At 43.4% G+C, this 22,209-nt stretch overlaps 1 protein-coding gene across 5 annotated transcripts in view; it reads right to left on the bottom strand.

The window, feature by feature from the left end:
• Positions 1 to 22,209, bottom strand: part of PAMR1 (peptidase domain containing associated with muscle regeneration 1) — a 57,842-nt gene that overhangs the window by 20,155 nt on the left and 15,478 nt on the right. For 4 of the 5 annotated variants that reach the window (XM_010586013.1, XM_010586016.1, XM_010586014.1 and 1 more), the window contains 3 exons: positions 18,665 to 18,779; positions 13,313 to 13,530; positions 9,236 to 9,343 (listed from right to left, as the gene is read on the bottom strand). In XM_010586013.1, the coding sequence (XP_010584315.1) occupies positions 9,236 to 9,343; positions 13,313 to 13,530; positions 18,665 to 18,779 (441 nt within the window). The remainder of the gene's footprint in view (positions 1 to 9,235; positions 9,344 to 13,312; positions 13,531 to 18,664; positions 18,780 to 22,209) is intronic. The other variant, XM_010586017.1, reaches the window with a different exon arrangement.

Here is a 22,209-nt window from a genome sequence, read left to right as displayed (position 1 = left end):
CTGCAGCAGATCCTGTACAGGAAAGGGCAAGGAAACCACTGTGATAAAAAGGTGGTCACAGTGATGACAGTGTTTTCTGGAATAAGGAGGCTCTTGGACCTTGAAGAACAAGAAATGCTCTGAACAGCTACAGCCACACACCCAAGCAGCGCTGCTCTGCTTGATCATGCCTGTCACCACAGACTCAGCAACGAGTGGGTGAGGCTTTAGGCAGGGGTCTCAGAGGGACCTCCAACCTCTCTGTTATCACAGGCACTTCTAGCTGGCAAGGCTAAGATACTAACAGCCAGCTCCACAAAGGTGCCCATGCCATGGTGATTTCAGTAGCTAAAAGAGCAAATAGGTGCCTAAATGTCACTTAGGCACTCACTTTCAGTATCAAATACAAGTCCTGGAGGGGTAACAAGGATTATTCCCCAAAAGTGCCCCCTCCCCCCCTTCATTGCAGTAGCTTCCATTCAGGCTACTAGCAAGGGAGGATTTTGGATAAACTATTTCTGCCCTCACTCACTTGTGTTTCAACAGAGAGGAAACTCTCCACTCTCCTTTGTGCCTCTCTAGATGCCCAAAGACACATTCTCCCAGCTCCATGCCCAGCTCCAGCCAAGCTCGGGCAGAAATGCTGGGACAGACAATTCACCACAAAGATTTTTAGCCTTAATTTATCCCCCATGAAAGAGTCCTGGAAGTTCAAATCTCCTCTCATTGTTGCATTTTGCCAGTCCTCACATTAATCCTGGAAATGTTAAAGGAAATCATAACAAGAGCAGCTGATCGATCAGCCAACCCCAAGTACCAGAGATAGTAGACTTCCAGTCCTGTTCTCTGGGCCTCTTTGCTTTTGCAGTGGTTCCACCAGCTAGGAATAATTACACAAAACTATGACATAATCCCTACTGAAATCCAAATCTTTTCATTCCCTTCCAGCCAATTGGAACTCACCCCTGATGTTTTCCAGCTCCCTGCTTCTGTGAATGAGACTGTATCCATGTGAAAATATGCTTGGATCACCCACTGTGATTTATTCATCTGGAGGCAATTTGGAGGTTGTTGCTTACAATTAGCCACTTGATCTTTATCAGCATTGTTCTTAGCCCTTAGAAAGCTGTGTCTCTGGATACAACCTTTCTGGTACTTGGATGGCCTATTTAATTACACAACTGGACCTGTTTGTGCATGGGATACTGGAGTGAGTGAAATCCTAATGATCCTCAACATTCACTTTCTCTATCAGTGGCAAGAACTAATATTTAGAATAAGTTCCCCAGTGTGTCCCTTGGAAAACATCACAATATCACACTGCAGAGGAAAGCACTATCTGCTCAGGGGGAAGATTGTAGGGCAAAAGAGAAGCTGATATGCTCATTATTATACCAAATTATGAAGGAGAGTAAATCATCTTGAGGTGTTTAATTTTGGAGATGTCAGCTTTCCAGCTACACAGGGACAAGCCCAGGCAATGCTGGATGAAAAAGACAGTCTAAAGAAATGCATATTGCTTTGAAACAATGTTTGTGTATGTGCATTAACTGTAACAGGAAAACACCATTTAATGATACAGATTCACCCTAGCATAGCTGACAGAATAGTTTATTCAGCCTTTTGCAGGGATCTGAGCTGGATTTCAGACAGAAGGGAAGATCTGGCATTGCCTGTTTAAGAAAAAGAGATAGAAATTACCAAGTGTTGAGATGACAGTGTAGGGAAAAAGAAAATTAAGGGAACTAAAAAGCAGGAGAGTACTAAGGAAGTAGCAGGGCAATTTGGTTGGCTGTGAAATGCAGTTCCTGAGTTCTTGAAGAAACCAAAGAGGAGTATGGGAGCCATAAGAAAGAGCAAGTGCAGGGATACTGCCTGGTTGGTTGTGTCATCATTCCTATTGCCTGGGGCCATTCTGCCTTGGCAGTGTTTTGTATCAGCTGCAAACAGCCTGCAAGACAGTGAAATCATGCCCATGAGTGCAACAAAGGGAAGTGTGTAAGGTAGCTTGCCTCAGAGATGCTTGAGTGTAAAATCCTCAAGGAGGAATGAAGCCTTTGAATGAACTTTGCGGGGGGGGGAAAGAATGAAACTGTCAGCATTTAAGAATACTGGTTATGACAGCAAACTTTCAAAGTAGCTTTAAGGTTACCCCAAAGCACTGCAAGAACATGCAGTCTGTATGCTTGCACCCAAGAAGCTATGAACAGTGTATCAGTAGTCTTCAGAGAGGACAAGGAGTGGTTAGAGGCAGAGACCCCAAATCTACAAGCTACTCTGGGCCCTTCTCATTTTTCTAGCTCCAAAGAAATCAAAAGATACATCTCCCACCCCCCCGGCTAGGAGGCAGAAGACACCTCCATCAGCAACTTACGACTGTATACCAGCCCCCTGCCGTCTGTGATCTTTGCAAAAGGTGGGGGTGAGCCTAAAGTGTGCCGGTGGAGCAGACTATTTTTTTGGCCTGCATGCAGTTATTCTGTGCTGAAGAGCTGATTTATGCCATCCATTAGAGCAGATCTGTCAGGAAGACTTAGTCTCCTAAGTGATTCAGTGATGAAATGACAGGTAAAAGTATCTTTGTCCCATCCAAGAGTACCTGGAATGTAGATTGGTCCAACCTGTCCTCCTGCAATACTGATTCATCCTTCTACATGGCAAGTCATACCAGGGAGACTGCTGTGGATGGTTTTATCTCTTAGGCATGTTAGCAGACTGAGGAAAAACCTCAGGATTGTTCTGGGGTGGGGCAAGTGGAGATTCCCTATGAATCCATTTAATGTGGTTTAGAAATACACCGCTTTTCCTATGGCAAGCCTATCCTTGGATGGATTATGTTAACAAAGAGACATTTTCTGATTTATTCAGATGATAGCAATGCCTGGGGCTATGCTTTCGGCAGAATACTATGGGTTTTTACCAGACACATTTCACTTTCTGAAAAACTAAAAAATCCTGTCTAGTTAATAGACACTGAGAAAATAACAAAGGGACAAGAGGAGTTGTCAATAAAGCAGACAGATGTCCTGTCTCTTTCAGCCTTGCTGTCAGCTACATTTACTCACTGGAGTTTCAAAACACTATAAAAATACTATGAGATCAAACACTGCTAAACTGTATGAGCAACTTCCTCCCAGAGACTGCATGACTTGCCCAATCCAACAGTCGTATTGATAGAGCTGAAGGAAAGAGCAGTCCTAGGGACCAGTTCTCTGCCGGCTGATTCACAAGCAGCAATTGTTTGGTGATTGATTCAGATGTTTGTAGCAATTTCCATCCTCAGCCATCAACCCCATTTTTCTCTTAGGTGTTTCTGTCCTCCTATGGGTGCATCTTGGCTGTTTGTGTAACAGGAGCTGAACAGCTTTAGTTTATCACTTGGTGAATTAAGGCAACCCAAAATTGATGTTAGGTTACCTTAAAGCACCAGACATAAAGTTTGGTGGTTTGGCAGTTGCTGTGTGAACAGTTCCAGCATCCTTCTAACCAAGGGAGAAACCTTCAGGAAATACACTTGAAGTGAAAACTGGGAGCAGAAATTGCTACCTCTATCTCAAGACAAGCCCTTCAAAATCACACGCTAGGCACTAAACAATACACACCTTGCCCTCGTAAACACGTGATTCTCCTGGAAAGGAGTATACTGTGGAGCAGTAAGGGGGAGCAAGGATAACATCCTAGCAAACATCTAGCCAGCATCACAATGTTCTTCTGACCAGCTCAGGAGAACAAAAGAGGGCATTATCCCATCAGAACTGCACTCTGAAGGTGACTTATTAAAAACTTCTCTGAGGACTGCAGTACTATTATCTTACCTGGCTTTGCAGAGAAATGTGGGTCAATGAAGCATCCCGTATGACTGCACTGGCCATGTCTTCACTGCAGGATTATCTCACCCTGTCTGAACTAACTGTCCTTCTTAACAGTCTTGCCCATAAAGAGCAGTTTAACCAAGTAATAGTGCTCAAGGCACAAGTAGCAATACTACGTTGCCTCTCAGAGGGAGTCCCAAGAAGGTTCTGGAGAACAAGCCACGTCTGAGAGCTTCCTGCCTGTGTTCACACTACAGGGTTACTGTATCACAGGCTAAAGGATGGTGCTGGATTAAACTTTAGCCTGTAACCTCTAATGGGTCTGCAAAACCTGAGAACTGCCACATTCCAGTTAAAGGTTTTTGCTAGTGTGTGGGTCTCAAGGCACGTGAACCCTTGGATTGTGATAGTGAAAAAAGGCCACTAGTCTTTACTCCTTAGCAGCTCCAGGTATATATGTGCTTTGGCAGCAGCAGGAGTTGGGTTCTTACTTCCCACCCTATACATGCAAGCTTATAGGGAGGATAGTAGAAATGTGACGGAGAAAGAGTGGCATTAATCTCATCTATTTGACATAGACACCAAAAAAGCCACCTTGACACAAGCGGGGAAGAACTCTGTCCCTTTAAAAAAGCTGTAATTAGCTATTTTCCACTGGAAAAAATAAGCAAAACTCAACAAACAACAGCAGGGCTAAAAGTAGGGAAATTAAGAGTCATATTTCTTTTTGGAACATTTTCCCTAACCAGAATAGGACTGATTTCCAGGCCAGAGTGGCAAGAAAGGGCTCAGGGGCATTTGGTTATACCTGAAGTTCTCCACTGTAATCACGCAGCATAGGCATGGTCTAACACATGTGGGCTGCAAATGGCTCAATACATACCTGTGCTTATAGACAGTGATTATGGCACTCCTTGAAAACTATTCCTGAGAATCTTTCTGACAGAATTTTAAAAAACTCCAAGAGTTCCCTTAGAAGAGTCTGCATTACATGTCCATGGTTAGGCAAGAAAACAAGGTTTAATGTCCAGAACCTTTACCCAGTGCCTCATCTTAGACTCTGCTGGGATTAAAACTCTGTCTAGCCTATGCCAAGCACTGACAGCTAGGCTCATTTCTTCCACAGCAGAACAAGGCAGGGGGTGGGAGAGTGTTAATGCTTTCTCCCTATCTTAAATATCAGTCAGTCAGTCCGTTAAGGGTGAGGGCATCCCTAAGAACCAGCCCAAGTTACAGTTGTATGGAGCCAAGAAGGATGGAAGGGGATTATATCAGCAGTGGGGAAGGGCCTGAAAGCTATATTCAGAGGTCTGTTGGAACATAATAAGGCCAGCCCTAGCAACATCAAAGGCTACAGCAAGGAATTAGTTTATGCAGTTTAGTCAGTCTCTTCATTAGGATGCAGAACAACCCTCTTCTTCTTGGCAGACAGGAGCGAGAAACAGAATAAAAATGGAAATCGAATCTGAGCCCTGAATTCCCCATTCAGCCCAAGTTCCTCTTATTTGCGTAGGAACTCTAGTTTGCCTGGCTTTGTTTGAAATAAAGGTAACAGGAAATTTCAGGGCAGGATGAGGTCAAGGTCTCTTGCTTTGGGGCCAGCAAGCCCTGGGAGGACTCCTGAGTCAGAACACCCTGTCCTAGGAGGAGGACAAGCAGAGGGGGAGAGCATTTGCCATGGGGTACCAGCAGTACCGTCTCTACAGCTGCATCTTCAGCAGGCAAACTCAACACTGGGACTTTGGAAAAGACCTCTCTTCGTTTGAGTTGAACAAGTAGTTGTCATGCTGTACAGAGTCATTGACAGTCTGATACTTGAGTGGATGCTTTTTAGCATGCAGAGCACCAGGATGAGGCCACTAGTCAGTTATTTTTTTCCGTAATGTGCATCTTTTGTGGAAGTTGCTGCTCTGTTTCAGGGTATTGCAGGCTAAAAGAACAAGATGATCTGGTTTTGGTTTTTCTTTTAATGCCTCTGACTGCAGGATTATTTGCATTAAAATCCACAAAGGTCAGACAGAAAAGCCCGCGTTTGACCTCAGTCATGTCAGCATGGCTAAGGGGTCACTGGGAGGGATATGCAGGTATACTACAAATTCAGTTTAAGATCAGAAAGAAACCCAAGTATTTAAAATAGGAATTAGTTTCCTCTACTTACTGTATCATCGTAACAAAACTTGCTTATGTGTAAGAAAGTATTTGTTGCTGGTCTCTAGGACTTGTCTTTATTGTGTTTTAGGGCAGAATAAAGAAGGAAAGATCTCACTCTATTGGTCAGCATTTGTTTTATAATTTTATATAGATTATTTTTAAGAGTCTCTGGAGTGAAATCAGACATATTTAGATAAAATATTTCTTGCCCTGAAACAGGACTGATTGAAATATTACCAGCTGTTAGAAAGATACATGCTTGCATTTCACTTCATGCTGTTGAAGCCTTTAAATCACTATATTAGCCCCTCAAATTGTAAACAAAAAGAAAATTTCCTGGCTGCCATAGTAGAAGAGAAAAGAGACTGCTAGTTATACACAACCTGTGCCTTTAATTATTTTATTAATATCGCAAATTGTAATTGACAGAGCAATTAGAGGTTGAATAGTACCCCAGGAAAGCAGCTTGACCAACGTTGATCATGCTGTTAAATAGATGGAATTTAGTTTAACAGAGGAAAAATAGGTTCCTTGCGGTTTATCTCATTAGGGTGATTTCTGTAATTCCAGCAGTGATTCCCACATCTTTAAAACTAAACTTGGTAACAGACAAAAAGAAACAGCTGCATTGGGATGGTGAGGGACTTAGAGATTTCTGATTCTGTCATGAAAAGTCCATTAGTGAATTTGTTTAATTTGGCCTTAACTTATTCCCCAATGAGATAATCCCTCAGTCTCCTTTCCTCTGAAGTATGACCCTTGGATTTCTTTAAAACCCTCATACCTCTCTGAACACCTTCTGTTGCACCACCTCAAATCTTCTATATGCTTTTAACATTAAGGGGCTCTAATTTTCTTCTCTCTTATACCTATTTTTCATCAACATAAATCCATTGACTTTAATGGGATTGCACCTGACTTCCTCCAAGAAAACCAGACTGAAAGAATCAGCCTCATAGTGTCCAAAGTCATATTCAATATTCCAAAATGGAACATTTTATGATTGTTTTCTGCAGAAATAAATTTATTTCCCTTGGCTCCACCTCACAAGACAGCACTGTTGCTGCAAGACCTAACAGACAGAAAGATTCTGAGCATGACACAATCTCCCTTTAACATTTAAACTGCAATGCTGTTCAGGAAACTACATGACTAATTTGTAAAGAATTACAGCCACAGATATTTTTTCCAGTTCTTCCTTTTGCTCTTAAAAAACAAATCAAACTTTAATTTTCTGCCTTTTTCCCCCTATACACTGGAAAATACTTAGGATATGTTTTCGCAAAACTGAAGGAAATATCTTAAGAAAAAACTTTGAAGACAGAGAGAACGGAGACTTGCTATGATGTTTTCCCAGTGTAAGGTTTGCTACTCACATAGAAGAAAAAAAGTCAAGCTTTATGTTATGGAAGGCAGCAATATAGGTGCTGGAAAAAATACTTCCTAGCATAAGCAAAAGGCAAGCATACAGCTGCAAACATCATAAAGTAACAGTATTTTATCCACCTAAACTGTTCCCTCACAAATCAAACTACAGGATTTCTGTCAAGTTAAAAAACTTACTGTATATATTTTTAAGTGTCTCGTCCCTTTTATTCTGTTACTACCTATACCCTTCATTGTTTACAATAAGACAGAAATCTCTTCTTAGTGTTTATCGACTAACTCCTCTGTTTGCTGTGTGTGTTGCATGGGTGAGGTTTCTACACTGGAATTACAAAAGAAAACTAGTAAAAGAATGTGAGCTTCATTTCTTGCCTTGACTGTAGTGTAAGGCCTGCCAAAACCAGGGTTGAGGTTTGCTGGAAATTTAATTAATTTGAAATTTAGGTTGGTTCTAAACCAGATGGGAATCTTTCCCTTTTTTAACTCTCTCCTCAAGACAGGAGTGGAACTAATCTCACTGAGCAGTTGCAATGAGCTTGGGAGTTTCCAGTCCCTAAGTGACCTGACAAACAACTACTCAGAGGAAAGAGGCTGTTAGCAGAAGAGCCAGCCACATTAGCCCTGAGGTCAGGAACCCTCAATTTTCAGCAAGCCCTTCCCCACAGAAAACATACCAGGAATCTATGCAATTTGGCAGAATGTGGCATGCTGTTCAGCACCAAAACCTTTTCAGGCTTATAGAAAATGTAAAACTACCTCTCCTCTGGTCTGCCAGGAGAAAAGTCAAGTCTTCTGAGCTACTTCTGGATCTGTAGAAATCGAAAGGTCTCTTATCTCAAAACCACCCCTGCAAGGAGGTACCATGTCACTATGATTTAACTCCCCTGATGAAGTAAAAGCAATTCCAGGAGAGAAATCCACTCCTGGCAATGGCACATGTGGCGAAAAGATTTTGAAGTAGTTTGGTGTATATTGGCTGCTCTAACATAGAACTGAAAACTCTGGAAACAGGCAAGGCATTGTGTGCCTTACGGCTGAAGTAATGCCACAGCAGGGCACAGTAAGCCATGCTTTCTGTCTTGGGCCAAATATGATCCCAAGTGGATTTCACTAGTATCACTGAAATCCTCCAGAGTCAGCTGGAGCTCTAGCTCAGTGACTTTAAATATTGCACAATGCTCTTTTCAGCTAGTAGAGATGATACAGCCTTTATTGTAGCATATATTCCACAATTCTTACTCCTTCTTGCTCTTTCAAGCCCTGTTAGAAGAAGACATTTGCTCAAGCACGAAGAATTAAATCACTAGGACAGACAATTGATTTGAACTCATTTGAACCCAGTTATTTTACAATTCACTTGGTAGGACAAAACCAGGTATATGACTATACGTACAGTGAGGACCACCAACACAGATATGGACAGAATTGGCCCTTTTTCATTTGTTTTGATCCCAAGTCTCTGTCATTCATGGTGCCAGAACTCTACCTTTCAGATGGCTGTGAGGGAAGACAAACCTCCTAGGACTGGCTCTGGCTAGAGCATCAAGCGCAGAGCTTAGCTCGCGCATGTACTTTGAGAAGAGAAGAGCTGATCCACACAGTGGAAAATAGCAGGCATGTATATCTCTGTCTGATAAGGCTAGTTCATTACAAGATTCCTTGTGTACTGTCTCCCAGCCCCAATTCTGTTTTACCTTTTTACACATAGATATAAAGCTCCAGAACTATTTAGTAGTAATCTTCATAAACTGCAAGCAACATGCCTTAAAAAAATGCCACAAGAAGATGAGTGCATTCTCTGGCACTAGGACAGACCTAACCTACATATCAATGACACTCCTAACAATTAATGACCTGCATCAGTGACAACCCTGGAGGCTGGTCATACACACAGTGCCTGTACTCACAGTTTTCACAGCGATTCCCTGTATAGCCAGCCAGACAGGCACACTTGTAGGTACCACTTTTGTCTAGAATGCACGTTCCATCATGAAGACATGGAGATGAAGAACAAGCTATAAAAGAAAAGCAAGAACGTTCATGGTCTCTCATAAGATGGGCATCCTATCTATTTTTTCTCATGATTGTTGTGTCTTGGGGTAAATTGCACATGCTGGTTAAAAGTTAGGAAGACACAATAAAGGGCCTAACATGTCAAAAAGTCTTCTGCTCTTCTTTCTTACTTGCTGGAGAGGGGATGTTACAGGGATGGGCAGTTCTTTTCCCAGCATTCATCACTTACTCTTACCATTTTCCTTCAATTGTAGTCAAGTGGTGAGAAAGGTTTGTGGGAGAAAAATAATTTACAGCAAGTTCCAACAGTGTTTAGAGCTTAGCCTAAATTAAAGTTTAATATCAGCCTACATTTCTCCTGCCATTTATCCCAGAGTTTAGGGATAAGTTCTGGGATCCATGGTTCTGGGGGGTTTTTTGGGTCTTGGATCTTGTCATCCCAGACTTTGGGAGTTGCTTTGCCCCTGAAGAGTACTTCTTTGGTGTTGGGATCAGGAAGCTCTGAATGGTCACAATGACCCTAAGTCTGCCGGGGAAGCTCTTGCGCACCACAAATCTAGCAGTGATACACATCAAACTGTACATATTAGCATAAATTAATATCAGAATGTGTAATTGCGCCATTTATTATCAGCAAATTTCACTGTGCAATAACATACATGCTTTTTTCTGTGCCTAGTCTAAGGGGAGATGAGTGAGAAGAACAATTTACTCTCAAAAATACAAAGAAATCATTTCCACTTAGATTATTTTCCAAACTGAGTATGGGGTTTAAGAGACAGAAAGTAGAGCCAAAAATCTCAAGATTTAGATCCAGTTTAAGATTCAAGTAACTCCAACACCTGAAGAGTTCAGGATCTGATGCTCTGCTTCAAGTCCATCTTAACAAAACAAGATGCTGCAGCAAAGTTCACATCTGGATCCATACCAGAAGTTGAGTTCAGTCCTTCCACACTAAATACACTGATTACTTTGGTTATAACAGAAATATGCATCTTTGTACCAGCCATTGAATGTTGCAACCACAAGCAACCCACCCTGGGGGACCTATGGTGAGGTTGTGCACTATTACATTTAAAGTATTCTCTCTGCTGCAGTCCAGAATGACAGATATCAGAATCAGCAGTTTTCCTTGCAAAGACTTCACTTGAAGCATAATCTCTCAGTCTCTTATATCCAGATGGCAAGAGGCAAGAAATATGTAGATGCCACATATGGATTTCTCTGGAGGTTTCATGTGGTGATGGAACAGCAATTCATACACAGCTGGGCAATGAGTATCTTCCAGGTCTCACTGAAGACTAAGATCTGACTAAGGACAGTAATACATTCGTTAAAAGGAATGTATATGTGGCAATTGTACTGTATCCAACTAACATAAAATATCACTGAGAAAGGGAAGGAGAAGCAGAAGAGCCTGTACAGACTGATATTTTGTACTCACTGGTTTGAAACCAGTGAACTTTCAGCTTTGTCCTTGCCCCAGCTTTGTCTCATGATTCTGTAAAAGTAAGTATGTCAAGCGAACAAGGTTAAGTGCCAGATACTGTCCTTGAAAATGCCTGATACTCAAGAGCACTACATATTTTTCTTTTTTTAAAAGAGTCTTGATTTCCTGGCTTCAGTCAAGCAACATGGGACAGTACTACAAAAGGTTAAAGCCCCTCTGTTGTGTCACAGATCACTAGCTTGGGGGGACAGAAAGTAAAGCATTATTGAAATTCAATAACAGGCTTTCATCTAACTAGATCCAGCATATCCAGATCCCTAAGAGACCCTGATGCCTCCCCATCTGGCCTCCCATCCTTCTCATCTGAAGTCTGTTGAGTAAATTCTAGTCACTCATGCCAGTTACTGGTTCCCATTTGACACTTGGCATGGGATGGAACCTAACGCCTGCTTCCAGACCAGACAGCGCAGCAGGCTGTGTGGTTTCATCCTTTAATAACTACACATGCAGTGACCTTTCCTAAAGGGGAATTAGGCTTTGCAGCTTATATTGTATCAATCAAAACCTTTCTGGCAGTTGAACCAGTGACCTCTGTGCAGTCAGTGCCACTGCTTCAGCAAGCTGTGACTTGTAAGCCAGCACAGAGCTCAGAGGAAAGGAAGACAGAAAGGGAAGGAATTCAGTTCTGACAGCACAAGACGCTTCTTCCGTCCTCTCCATTACACCACTAAGGTGCTGGGGACCTCAGATCTCCTCCATGTCCTGGTCCACATCCTGTAAGCACAAGTGCTGCTGCTCTCACCTGCAGCACAGGGAATTGCTCTAGCAAGTCCCGTGCAATCTGTTCCGGAGACCTCGGCTTTTCCACAGTGCTGTGCACAGAGGGAAATTTCAGGGGAAATGCTTCAGTTTGTAATGTGCTGCCAGAGCTTCCGATCCTGTGCTGCCCCTGCTTTCAATTGTACACTGCCCCATGCACACCATATTCTTCTCCTAAACTGTCCTGCTGGCCAGGTTAATGCTTCACATAAAAAGACACTAGGAGTGTTTTAAAAGCCTTTCACTGCAGCTACACATTAGGCCAGAACAGCTTCATAATAAAGTGCACAATAAGACCTCCTCACAAACTCTAAGAAGCCCTTTGCAACGTGCTCTGTGTGGATTACCACACTTGCAACCACCCAGCCTCAGAATAATTACCACTAAAAATGGGGCGGAAGTAAAGTGCTCAACAGAATTTGAATACCAAGTGTTCCCTGCTGGGCAGAGAAAACAGAATCAATTCAGCTTGCACCATATGGAAAATGTTAGTTCCCTGAGTGTAGGCAGCCCTTATGCAACATAGCCCACACCACATTCATTTGTTCTATATCACCTCTCCTGCTGTAAGCCCAGGCGAAACATCAATAGCTAACTGCTCCTGCTATGTTACTAACAGGTACTAAAGGTAACATTCGAAGAACAAGGCAGGCTAAGAAATGGCATAGGCACTGCCTCTAGCAGTATGCAGATTTCAGATTGCTAGTTACACCCCTAATCATTGTTAACAGCTGATCCACTGTAGGTTTGTGTATTTATATAAGGATTATATAAAATAACTAAACTTCCTAGCCAGGTATACCCTTGCATGACCTCATGAAATGCGGGTCACCAAGGTGTGCGAAAGGCAAGTTTTGGTGAGTCATAGATCCTGCAGGGTTTATCTATGGCAAAGCAGCACACTCTGATTAGCCTTCTGTGCCAGGAGTACTGTGGATAGATTTGACTAAAATTCCCTACATAGCTAAACAAGGAAGATCCAGGAAGAGCGTAGAGGCTGCTTCAAATGCAATGGCAAAATGAGGAGCCAGCTACGTTTTCAATGTTATTTTGCAGCCAGAAAGAAACAACGGAAAGCAGTGTGGGGGACTCAAGCACTGAGGACTAACAAAAACACAGGAATTCTGGAGCCCTGCTTCTGTCATTCATAACACCGAGTTCATCACAGAATGGGAAATGCCTTTTTTTTTTTCTTGAAGAAAATAATCTGTCCTTTGTACACACTTTTTTTTTTAAACCCTAATAGTATGATTCATAAGCCAACACAAGAGTCATGTCAGGGCATTTTCACTGAGCTAATTATGAGGCTTTGCATTAGGTTTTTGCTAATTGAGACAGTGACTCTGCTCCTGCACACAGCATTGAGCAATTCTGCAATTGCAGATACACATGCCCCTTCCTCTATTTCCTTCTGTGGTCTTAGTTCTCAGATTTAAACAGGAAAGTCTCACAAAACAGCAGTTTTTTCTGTGCTGGCTGATGTGCTTATTCCTCACACAGGTAGAAGGAATTCAGTCTTTGTTAGAAGAGCCTCACATTCACATGACATCTGACGGCTTTTGAATCTTCCCTGCACTGACGTTGTGTAAGTTGCTGTTGGCAACACAGCATGAAAGCTTTTAATGAGGCAAAACAGGGAGAGACATTAGTGAAATTGAATTAATGAGAATGAGTGGCATGTTCCACTTTTGGGTTATTTTACCTGTAATTTCTTCAAAGACAGCATAAAATCCATCAAAGTTCTTGGATCCATCGGACTGGAAGAGGACATGGAGTGAAGACCCAGTGCTTCGGATGGGAGGTGGCCTCTCATTTCCACAGAATTTCTTAATTATTCGGCTGTCCAAATTGTCCCCATCACGGACCTCCACATAGTCATACTGGCACATGTAGTCAAACTCCACGCTCAGCATGGAGAATCTTGGGGAACAAGGACACACAGTCAGACTGCGTACTCTCACCTGTGCACCCTGACTGATTTATTTGGATGTTTAGTTATGTTACTGCTTCCCCCCCTCAATGAATCAAGAATTCCCTAATCACATGAAGTCCCCCTCACTTCGTCTCAACTTTTGCACCATGATCCTTGGAAGCGAGGTCAAATCTACATAGCTGCTCCAGAGAGTATTTAAGTGGCAGAACAGGGAAGTCTAAATTGAAGTCATACAGTCTGCTCACATGCATCAGGTCCCCAACCACATTACAATGTTAGAATTTTCATCTAGGATCAGACACTGTAGGGGGCATATTTCTATCATGGCTGTTTGCTAAAAATTGTTCTATTTCCCCTAAATAAAGTTCTAAATACTGAAAGTAACAGCATCAAAGACCAAGGCTCAAAAGCTATTTACATTGTGACGTTCAGAAGTCAGCAATTAGGGGTACAAGGAAAGCTTGGGGATGTAACAGAGGCAGAAATAGGCAGAGAAAGGGAATCTGAAACACTACAGCATGTTTTGCATTAGAAAGCAAAATGGTAGTAAACCCCCAATGTCTGGCACTTGCCCTTCTTTTGAGGGCAGAAATAAGGGACAGGAGTTAGTGCAGAAGGGAAATATTTAATGACTTTTCCCACACTGTCTGTCTTTCCTAGCTTTGATCCAGCCACTGCATGAGGCTCTTGTTCGTTAACAGCAACGTTATATGCTGCTGTTTGAATTCAGTGGGGCACAGAGCCAAAGCATCCCACCAGAATATGAATGAGAAACAGAGTGAGAAACACCAAGTGCCTCTGGAGAACGAGCAATGGCCAGGGGTGCTGGGCCCAGCATTGGTACAGCAGATAAGAATGAGAAGATCTGGGCCTGGGAGAGGCCATGCTACTAACTGTTCAGCAGAACATTCTATAAATGAAACTTGTTGTCTACTCAATCTTCCTGAGAACTCCTAATGCCGCAGATATGTGTATTTAGGATTAGGCTAAATCTCCCACATTGCCTATTCCAGTGTGGGCCTAGTGATTCACAAAGACTGCATTTTCACACCAAAGGGATGAGACAAATTTTGGATCTGCTGCTGGATCTCACAGTCTGAAGAGGCAAGAGAGTACTGGAGCCTATTTCCTGCTCTTCTCTTCTTGGGACTCAGGCCCCCATGTTAAGGAGGCCCACATACTATGTGAAATGACCTTTCTTTGATGACTCATGAGCTGACTTAAGAGGCCTCTTCACTCAGTCACTTTTGTTTAGATCATATGGTTGATTTTAGAGCATCGGGAGTATACTACATGAATGAGCAGTTGTAGGAAGCTACACCAATGGAGCAGAGCCCATTTTTTAAATCATCTGGTGGAATGTAGAATAAGAAAAAAATGACATCTAATTTAAATATGCGTTAGAGAGAGATTAATTCAACTTAGCTTTGCTTAAAATGCATGAGCTGAATTCTAGTTCTGTCAGGTTTGCCAAAGACATCCTCACAGGCATCAGGTTATACACTACATCTTCAAAACATTCTTCCACTGGTGGATCATACCCCAGGGATCTACCCTTATGGAAGTTATAGAGCAACACAAATTAACCCATTCATCCTTGTCACACTTATCAGGCTACATTTTATCCTGACTCAATCCTAAAAATATTTACCAGTTCTCTGAACTGGTACATTCCTGATTAAAATTAAGTATGTGTGTAAGTACAGAGGGAAAGTTTCTGGGATACCCACCATGTAATAGGAGCAGTACTATTTATAGATGTAAAGGTAAACTGGCTAGCAGTGTGTCTCTGAACAAAGAATATCAAGAGATACACAGAGTGAAGGTACAGAATGAGAGAGCCACACACAGAACACTGTTTTTAATTGTTTACTTTCTCTGCTTTAAAAAATTATGAAAACAGAGTGGAAGAAGTGAAAGGCATAGGGGGGTCTGATTTGCATTTTATTTAACTTAGCATAGAAGCAGATACACTGTACTGATGACATGGGATCCCATGATTAAGACTGAGAACTGGCAGGTCAGGAAATCTGCCAAAGCTTTTCAAAACCTCTTGGCTATGGCCCAGTTGACAGGACCCTTTACAGACCACGAGGTCCATTGCTGTTTAAATCACAAGTACAGGCAATGTAATGAACCTCAGTTCCCTCACCTGTGAAACTGTATATCATAATTCTCTTGGATATTATGAATCTAGGCATGCTAATTTAGTGCTATAGGTCATCAGATACAAAATGGAATGCAAAGGATTGGCTTGATTCCATCAGTGTCTGCAGTGCGAATACATTCACCCACCTCTCTGAGGAAAGCTTCTAGCCAAAGGAAAATATTTAAAACTCCATCTCTGCTGAGGCATTAAAGAAAATGATTGAAAGCTGTGAGCTACTTCTACTGTGGTACGACATCCCTGACATGGCTCAGGCTGAGGGAGCCTATACACCACAACCCAAAGAAAAACAAGGCTGGAAAAAAGCATAGAAAACAAACTACCACCACAATCTAGGCGCTATTTATCAAAACAGCTCTGCTTAGCCAACCCCCAAAGGACTGCATGGCACAGCTTGAAGCAAGGCAAGATTTATCTGTGCTCCTGAGAGTTTTACTCTTCCTGCCTTATGTAAGCAGAGACAAACTGCTTTGTTCCCCTTCTGTATTACACTGTCTCCCTGCTCTCGCAAGCCATCAGAGCAGCAGCAAACAGGATCTGTGCACAGAGAGAATGAAGAAAGAATTTTGTTTGTTAGCAGTTGTGCTGATTCAGCACAATGTGGTTGTGTGTTACAACTTAGAGGTAGCACCCACAGAGGGGATCAGTGTGTTTATATGAAAATGCAGCGAAGGCAACGATTCAGCATGGATGGCAGACCCAGGAGGAAGACTCTGGTGGCCTGCTTAGTTGTACCTGCCCTTCTGTGTAGGAGAAGCTTTAGGCTAAATGTACCCAGTTTCCACAGTATCTAACTGCTGAAGTACCTCAACAGGCAGCTTTGAGGTAGTCTACTTTGAAAAACTCAGCTGATTCAGAACACACTCTAGGGTTACCTTATGTGAGGTAGATATAGGTCCTCATGTTCTGTGTTTGCCCTGGAGGCTTCCTTCTACGCCTCCTGATTTGCAGGGTGGCAGGATTAAATGTGGACATTCAGGACAGTTCCTGATCTTTCCCTAGAAGTGCTTGTCATCTGCTGGGATCTTTAGGCACCCAGACATCAAGCTCAGCTCAGGCTGGGCATAGGGCTTTAGGCTTCTCCAGTGCTACCCAGCTCAAATAAATGTAGTCGCTGACAATAGAAGGTTGGTAGCTCAGGCTTCCCTCTTGGAGACTTTCATATTTGGAATGTAACGTTATGTCACATCAAGGAGATGCCTAGTGTTGTGTTTGTTTGACTGTAGGAAGGATGGACACTGGGAAAAAGAGAAAGGCACTCTCTGCAGGATGCCCCTCATGTTAAAGTTTTGCATCTTGTAACAGCACAGGTAAATGGAGTGAACTATACAGATCTCATGTGACACTAACATCTTCCTAGCATGCATTTAGGTGGCCTTCAGGGTCTGGAATGGAGGTCTGATTTCTCCAAAGAGTTAGTACATCTGTTAGCTTACTCTACAGCACTCCCCATTCCTCTGCCTTGAAAATGAATGAGACTCTTCTTAGAGCAGCCACAGCAAGTACTGCTGTTCAACCTAGTGTCCTTTGTTACAATAGCCTTTCCTCCCTTTCTTGTACCTTGTGCCTGGTGCCACCTGGCTGTCAACTCTTTACCCAGAGATGGGTGCATTCACTAGTGATGTGCATGCACAGGATCCCTTTCCACTCTCACACCTGCCCCCATAAAACTGAAGACAGGGTGACACCTGTAGCTCCTGAAGCACTTTTTAAGCCTTACAATTGACAAAGCCTTGTTCAGAAATGGAAAAAATACCAGTTTACCACCTCCCTGAGCTTGTGCTGTGCAAATCATACACCTAGCCAACAACGTCTTTTAAAAACAAGGTAGGTACAGCTCATACCTGCTGAGACTGATGCAACGTTGTGCCACGAGAACATAAAACTCCTCCTCACAGCATTGCTTCCCTGTGTCTCCTGCACATTTCTCTAGAGTCAAGAGGCTCCAACACTATCCAGGCAATAATTGCAGTTGCTCATAACTACACAATAGGCTTGAGTTTGCAAGTCTGAAAAAGGGGCATTAGTGTGGGAATGTCACAAGCTCTTTTTCTTCTATTCAATTGATTTCTCTTCCTCTTACTAAGTATTAACTCTCTCTTTAAACATATAGGAAGGAATCTGTTTGTGTATCTAGTATAGTTCTTTCGCCTGGACTCCAAAGCTGGTGAAATATTGATGTGAAGGCTTTAGATACTGTTTTTATTATATTAGCTAGTGAGTTTTGAATACAATCCCCTGCCAAGCTTCCTGCTGCATGTGTGAGTTCCCTGATACACACACACGAAAACAGTATTAATTACCCCATCTAGGGGCTCTCCTGCACTAGGCAGGATACCCAATCAAGAACTGTGAGCTTGAGTCAGCAGGGCTGGGTTAACAGGTCTAAGCATACACAGGTCAGAGGAGTGATGACATGCAGGAGAACCAATCACATCCTCCAGACATAGGAATGGTAAGAGGAATAACTGAGGCTGGTAGAGGACAGGGCTGGTAAAATGAGAGAAATAAAAATAAAACTGGGAAAATGTAGGCTAAATGCAAGGCTGGTCCCATGGGCAACTCTCTCCTGGCATGAGACATCATATCAAAATATTCCTACAGCTTTGCTTCAAAGAATGTCTTAGTTCAGCCTGGTAAACTCTTCAGAAAATACTGGGTGCTTTGGTGCCAAGGTCTTGAAGAGGCCTCTAGAGAGATACATTGTGCCCAATATCTGAGAAACTCTCCTTAGCATCCAGCTGTCCTAAATGGGAATTGAAGGCACAGTACTGGTGATTTGTGCAGTGGCTGCCCATCACAAGCTAGACCAGGGAAAAGAGCGGAGGTAGCAAATGCAAAGTGGTGGCAGTACCTTCACCGCCCCAGGGCTCCCAGCTATTGACCCTGGTTGACTCTTGGTTATACACATGTCCACCTGAAACCAGTGCTGGCTAAAAGTCAGTATGACCTACCTTAATTCAATATTAAACCCAGCTTGAACATGAATAGTCCATTCGCATCGTGCATTCAGTGGGTAACCCTCCAGCAAAATCTGACCTCTAGAAGCCTGAAGAACCTGCCCGCACCCTGAGGAGCAAAAGAAGAAAAAAAAATCTGTGTGAGGGACCTTCAAGAGGCATTTGAAGAAAACACATGTAGGAATAACACCAGAATGAGAAGTCAGGGTGGCTTAGGAAGATACACACTTTCTTACAAAGTATATAAAATAATGGGACAGCCACACAATGGCTATAAAGAGTTATGACTCCATTAGAGCATTGTCTAGCCTAGGAGCACATGTAGAAAAGTTTTAGTTGATTGCTTCTCCCTGTTTTCCAACACAGCCCCATGAAACCATTTCTGTCAGCTTTTGCCCCACTCCTGATTAGCCCACCCACCCACCTGGCTGACACTCCAGCTCAGAACAGTTTTGATGGATCTCATGTTGACATGTGTAATCACTGAAGATGAGGAAGCTGGTGGGAAAGTGCCAAAGGTACAATGAACAGTTGAATTAGCTCAAGTGAGTGAGACAATGAGAGGAAGGGCTGTTGCACCCAACATCAGTTTCAAGTCCTTCACAAGAGACTCTTGGAGGAAAAACAGCTGATGTATTCCTAGAGAAGACACCTGTTTGTCCTCAGGATTCACCACATCGTCCTTACATGTTAAGACCACCATGCCAATGGAGACATAGCCATCACAGCTCCTCCACCAATGACTCAATGTAACACATAAACAATACACACCCCTCATCCCTTCTCTCAGGTTCATTCCTACCCTTCCTCTCCTCCTGTCCCACTCTGCCTGTGTCGCTCTCAGCTTTTCACCATACAGAATAAGACGAAGTACTCTGGTCATTTGTGCCCAGTTTGAGACAACCATCAGAGGACAATGACCTGAACAAACAGCAGACAAGCTCACACAATGAGGAAGCAGTATCTTTTCACAGCTATCCTGCAGCTGTCCCTAGGCAGCTGTCCAGGGATATTCATCCTAATTCCTCATCTTGGATGCTGAACATTTCTAGCCCAGAGAGTTCTCTCACCTTCGGTAACCTCTCCCTTTCCCCCAGCTATAAAATATGGCTAATGGTAATTTCCTCTGTGGAAGAAGGAAAGTTGTTTACTGATTTTTTTAGAGCCTTCTGTGATCTGTAAATGCAAGTGCTAGCAAATTGCACAGTTAAATCATTACGCACCAAACAGAGCTAATTTCTCGGTTTCTACTTTCCTGACTACATCTTTCCAAATGGAGTCTTGCACATGGCTACATTCCCTGGTAAGCTTTCTGTTCCTTTGCTGGGGGATGAGGCTGTACCCATAACCCAGAAATTGCAATTGAGGCTAACAGCATTACTGAACCAAAGGACTCTGATAGGCTGCACACCACAGATAATAAGTAAAAAGACGAATGACCCAAAAGCCCTCCACAGCAACTCTCTCGCTTCTTTTTACCTCTGTAGTCCAACAGAAAGCCCTGCTCCTTCCATCTCTTTCCAAAGAGGAACACTAAACTTTTATCCAGTAACACAGGATGAATGTTTCCTACTGAAATGGTGGGTTTTAACACTCGCCTCAGGGCCCTTCCTTCCTTTGGGAAAAGAGGGTGACAGTGACCTGATTTGGTGAAGTACCAAGCATTTGTGGTTCCCATTGATCTTAGTGTCTGGAAATCAGTCCTGCTGCATCTGGTCTATGGGGAAATGTGAAAAACTGTAGGTCAGTTACTCCTCTTTCTTCTTAAGAAAGTGTTGCTCAAATTAAATACCCTTTGTTCATTTACCCTCAGTTACCCTTAATTAAGCAGGACCCAAGGAAACAGAAATCCTGCTCAGAAGAGTTCCTCAAAAGTGTTTCATCCTCCTCTGTGGCTTGCTTAGTTCCCTCTGTAAAAGGCAAGGATTAATGACTGTGCCCAGCAACCACATTAGGATTCAGCGAGTACAGCAGGATCTGCTGTGGTGCACATGATAATGCTCCTTCCCACAGCAAGGAACAGGACCTTGTGCTGCCGTTGGCTCCTGCCTCAAAAACAACCTGAGACAAAGCTGCTAGAAATCTTCAGATGGTTTGACAGGGGGCTTGGACCACCTCAAAGAAAGTTTCCCTTTCGTCCCGAAGGGCTTTTGAGTTTCCAATGCCTTTAACAAAGGAAAACCACAGAACTGGTGCAAAGAGATACTTGTATGCATGGCATACTAAACGCACTTTTCTGTTCGCAGTGGTACAGCCTGAACTCTCTGAACACTGGTGCCAAGGAAGTAGGTTTGGCCAGCAAAGCAGGTGGTCCAGAGGCTAAAGAGGAGCCATTCAATGACTGCCTCCAAAAGAACGTTCTCAGATTTGCTACCGCCCTTCACTGCACGAAGCACCTTTGCGATCACATCAGATCTGTGCTCTTGCATCTCCAGCCCTTCTAGCAGAAGTCAGGCTGACTCCCCAGACCAACAGTTCAATCATCCGTTGATCAAAAGAGTCTTTTCTCTTCCCATTCTGAATCTGCAGGAGACCTGGAAAGCTCTCAAAAATAATTTACATCCTGAACACAAATGCTGGCAAATTCTGCCTCATTTACAAAAAAATAATCCACTTTGGCGGAGTGTCAACATCCTTGTTCCGTTCCTGTTCCTGAAAAAAGGCAGCTTTCAGGGCCACAGTAAGATTTCCTCTAAGGCTTGTTACTAACAGAAAAGAAAACAATTCAGGAGACCTCTGAGTTGTAGCCCACGGAGACCCGTGGGTCGATGGAGGAAGAGGTCCTGAGAAGACCACCGGTAAGAACTCATTATCTGCTGTTCAAGTGCTACAGCATCGATGCGGGGGCTACTTCAAAGGTCAAGAGGACTGAACAGAGGAGAATGAGAGTAGAAACATTACTGGTATTCAGAAACAGGCTGATACGGCAAGGCAGCTGTCACTTATCATGCCTCATTGCTACATGTTGCTTGTTGGTCCACCAGTATTACGTGAAACGCCAATGTTTGCAGAGTCTCTGAAACTGCAAGTACTGTTGTTCATCACAGGGACCACAATGGGACAGCAAGGCTGAGGACGGCAGTTAGATAGCACCACCTTCCCCCCGCTTTGATGGAGTATGTGTTCTCAAGCGACACGACGGTCGGAGCTTGACAAAGGCTGTTGGAGTGCAGGGTATGGAGGAAAGGGTCCCGCAGGGTCATTTGTCTTCTGGTTTTAGATTCTGATGTGCCTTTTAGGGCAACCCAATTAACAGTCCCATCCGGAAATGTCCCAGTACCCAATTAACTCTATTCAGCGCGGCTTTTTCCTAGTAACACTCCTTTGGGCTACCCTATACCATTTCTCCTTTTACCGAATGACCCGGTGTCCTTTGGCCGTTTCTCAGCCACGTCCACACGTCCGGCTGTGCCAGCAACCGGCGCCCCTCGGGCTCCTGCCGTGCCACGGCCCTCCAGGCACATCGCCGCTTTCGCTGGCAGTCCCCGGGGCCTCGCCTCGCCCTCACAACTGCGGGCAGCTCCCTGACCACTGCCCCG

The sequence above is a fragment of the Haliaeetus leucocephalus genome, unplaced genomic scaffold (genome assembly GCF_000737465.1).
Source record: "Haliaeetus leucocephalus isolate CR32 unplaced genomic scaffold, Haliaeetus_leucocephalus-4.0 Scaffold138, whole genome shotgun sequence".
In the NCBI taxonomy this organism is placed as follows: Eukaryota; Metazoa; Chordata; class Aves; order Accipitriformes; family Accipitridae; genus Haliaeetus; species Haliaeetus leucocephalus.
Note: the sequence above shows the minus strand (reverse complement) of the source record. Positions and strands in the feature narration are given on the sequence as shown.